The sequence below is a fragment of the Fulmarus glacialis genome, unplaced genomic scaffold (assembly GCF_000690835.1).
Source record: "Fulmarus glacialis isolate BGI_N327 unplaced genomic scaffold, ASM69083v1 scaffold20649, whole genome shotgun sequence".
In the NCBI taxonomy this organism is placed as follows: Eukaryota; Metazoa; Chordata; class Aves; order Procellariiformes; family Procellariidae; genus Fulmarus; species Fulmarus glacialis.
Genome location: NW_009234136.1, coordinates 11,230 through 13,428, shown reverse-complemented (window position 1 = coordinate 13,428; position 2,199 = coordinate 11,230). Strand labels below are relative to the sequence as shown.

General features: G+C 47.3%; 1 protein-coding gene across 1 annotated transcript in view; it reads left to right on the top strand.

Annotated features, from left to right (window-relative positions):
* The first annotated feature begins 332 nt into the window (after positions 1-332).
* Positions 333-2,199, top strand: part of SLC5A11 (solute carrier family 5 (sodium/inositol cotransporter), member 11) — a 12,087-nt gene continuing 10,220 nt past the window's right edge. The window contains 3 exon segments of the mRNA XM_009585562.1: positions 333-464; positions 1,370-1,441; positions 2,142-2,199. The exon segment at positions 2,142-2,199 is cut by the window's right edge and continues 14 nt beyond it. Coding sequence (XP_009583857.1) covers positions 333-464; positions 1,370-1,441; positions 2,142-2,199 — 262 coding nt within the window.

Sequence of the window (2,199 nt, the reverse complement as noted above, 5' to 3'; positions counted from 1 at the left end):
AATGCGCCCATTTCTCCACTCCAATTATCCAGTTAGATAATTATCCACTGCAAAGGAAATCCGACCAAGCCACAGCTGGCCTGCTGGCAGCATCTTCACATCACAGAAAGGGAGTCACAAATGAAGGCAAATGCCAGAGACAAGAGGAGCCTTCTCCACAGCTCCGGCACGAGCAGCACCGCAGCCAGAGCCACAGAGCCGATAACCCCTGAATTATTCAAGAAACAGTCAACACCTTCACGGTGCTGCCACATCCTCTCCTAACCATGTAACCCCTTTTTTAACAGATATATGCATCAAGACAAAGAAGCACTCAGCCTGCATAAGAAACCATGGAGACCACCAGCAGCACTCCATCCTCTGTGACCCCCCCGTGGGATGTGTTTCCCCAGAAGACACTGGACTCCATAGACATTGCTGTTCTCGTGCTGTACTTCGTATTTGTCCTCGCAGTTGGGTTGTGGGTAAGCAGATACCGTTAAAAGCTTTCATATGTCCTGTTATACTGAAAAGTACGGCTGTTTTGGCCTCAAATTATTGTACTTTGGCTTGAATCAGGCTGCATTTCACTGGATTCAACTGAACAAGCGGAAGGATAGTTTACAGGTCCTTTTCCTCACTTCAGTCTGGGGAAGTGTCCTCACCACTCCAGGGAGAGCTTTTCAGGTCTAGTGTTTGCCAAGGTTTTGAGAATCCTTGTAAGGAAGAGGTCATCTTAAGTACAAAGTATTGCTAATAATAATGTTTTTTTCATCCAGGAAGGAATTGCTGTCTATAAATCACCTGTGCTTGTCTGCAGTGGTCTCGACAGCAGATTCCATAAATTAAAAATACTTTCATATATAATTAAGGCAGAAGGACATCCTTTTGGCACGGCTTTTGTAATAGCAAAAGCACAATCTGGCTGTCATAAGGCAGAGATGAATAGTCGCTCCCTTCAGATGTGGCACATAACTCTCAGGGTTTTGCATGAAACTATCTGAAATCTCTGAAGAACAGAAGTCAATGAGTAATACGTGCATTTCTCCTGGCTAATAACCAGGGATGTCTGCAGTTCTTGTCCAAAATTTCTTGTCTTCTTCACGGATCTCGAGTGATTTATTTTGCTTATCACAGAAAACATTTAATCCAGATGCTGAGATGATAGAAAACTTTCCGCATGGCTGACAGCATTGGCCAGTCCCCTCCCTTGTCTGCTGCTCTCTCGTCCCCCAGGATTTCCCAGCAGCAACTGCAGGTCCTTCAAGAAAGCCTTTGCTTTCATCTGGTGACAGTACAGAGTCTCCCACTGGGGAAATCACTTGGTGATGCTCTGAGCAGCAACTGAAATTATTGTTGAAACCTGTGTTCTGCTTTTCTGCTTTCCCAGTCCATGTGGAAGACGCAGCGCAGCACTGTAAAAGGGTACTTTCTAGCTGGAGGACAGATGGTTTGGTGGCCTGTAAGTATCTTCATCATTATACTGCTTGTGCCCCTAGGCTACAGCAAGACTGAAGAGCACTTCTGTCCAAGCGGAACTTATTTCTCCAAACAGGAAAAAAAAAAAAATTACTTCCATGTTTTGCAAAGACCCAGTTACAATACTGGCTTTTTTTCCCATGTTTGAGACCAGGGAAGCGGAGCTGCTGCAGGGCACCTGCCACAGCCCTGCGCCCCCCGAGAGCCAGCCCGCCGGCTTGCAAAGCCTGTCTGGTTCTGCAGGCTTTGGTCTGGAGATTTCCAGAATTAACTGGGTGGTCCCCATCGCGGACGCAGCTTTATGTTGAGCCAGTCTGCTAGCTGGGGTATTTCATTTGGGCTGGTCTGGTGAGTCAGTATGTACTAATATAAGAACCTGATGACCTGACATTTCCACTTGTTACCTCCACCTTCTGCCCTGCTTCTCCGTGAGAGACTAGACACTGTTTTGGAAGCAGGATGGTCCTAAACATGCCCACAAATGAGCGATAGGCAGTGAATGATGAAAGAAGCTGCAGAGAGGTGCCAGAGCCACTGAACATGTAGGCAAAAGAAGAAGGTGGCAGAGAGTGACAAGGATTTCACGTCCTCTGTAGTCATGAGTGAACACAGCACTGTGTTCTCAGCAGGCTGAGAACAACGCCTTGTGCCAAGGCCAGATCCCGTTTCCTGTCTTTCTCCAGGTGGGTGCATCCCTGTTTGCCAGCAACGTTGGAAGTGGCCACTTCATCGGCCCTGCCG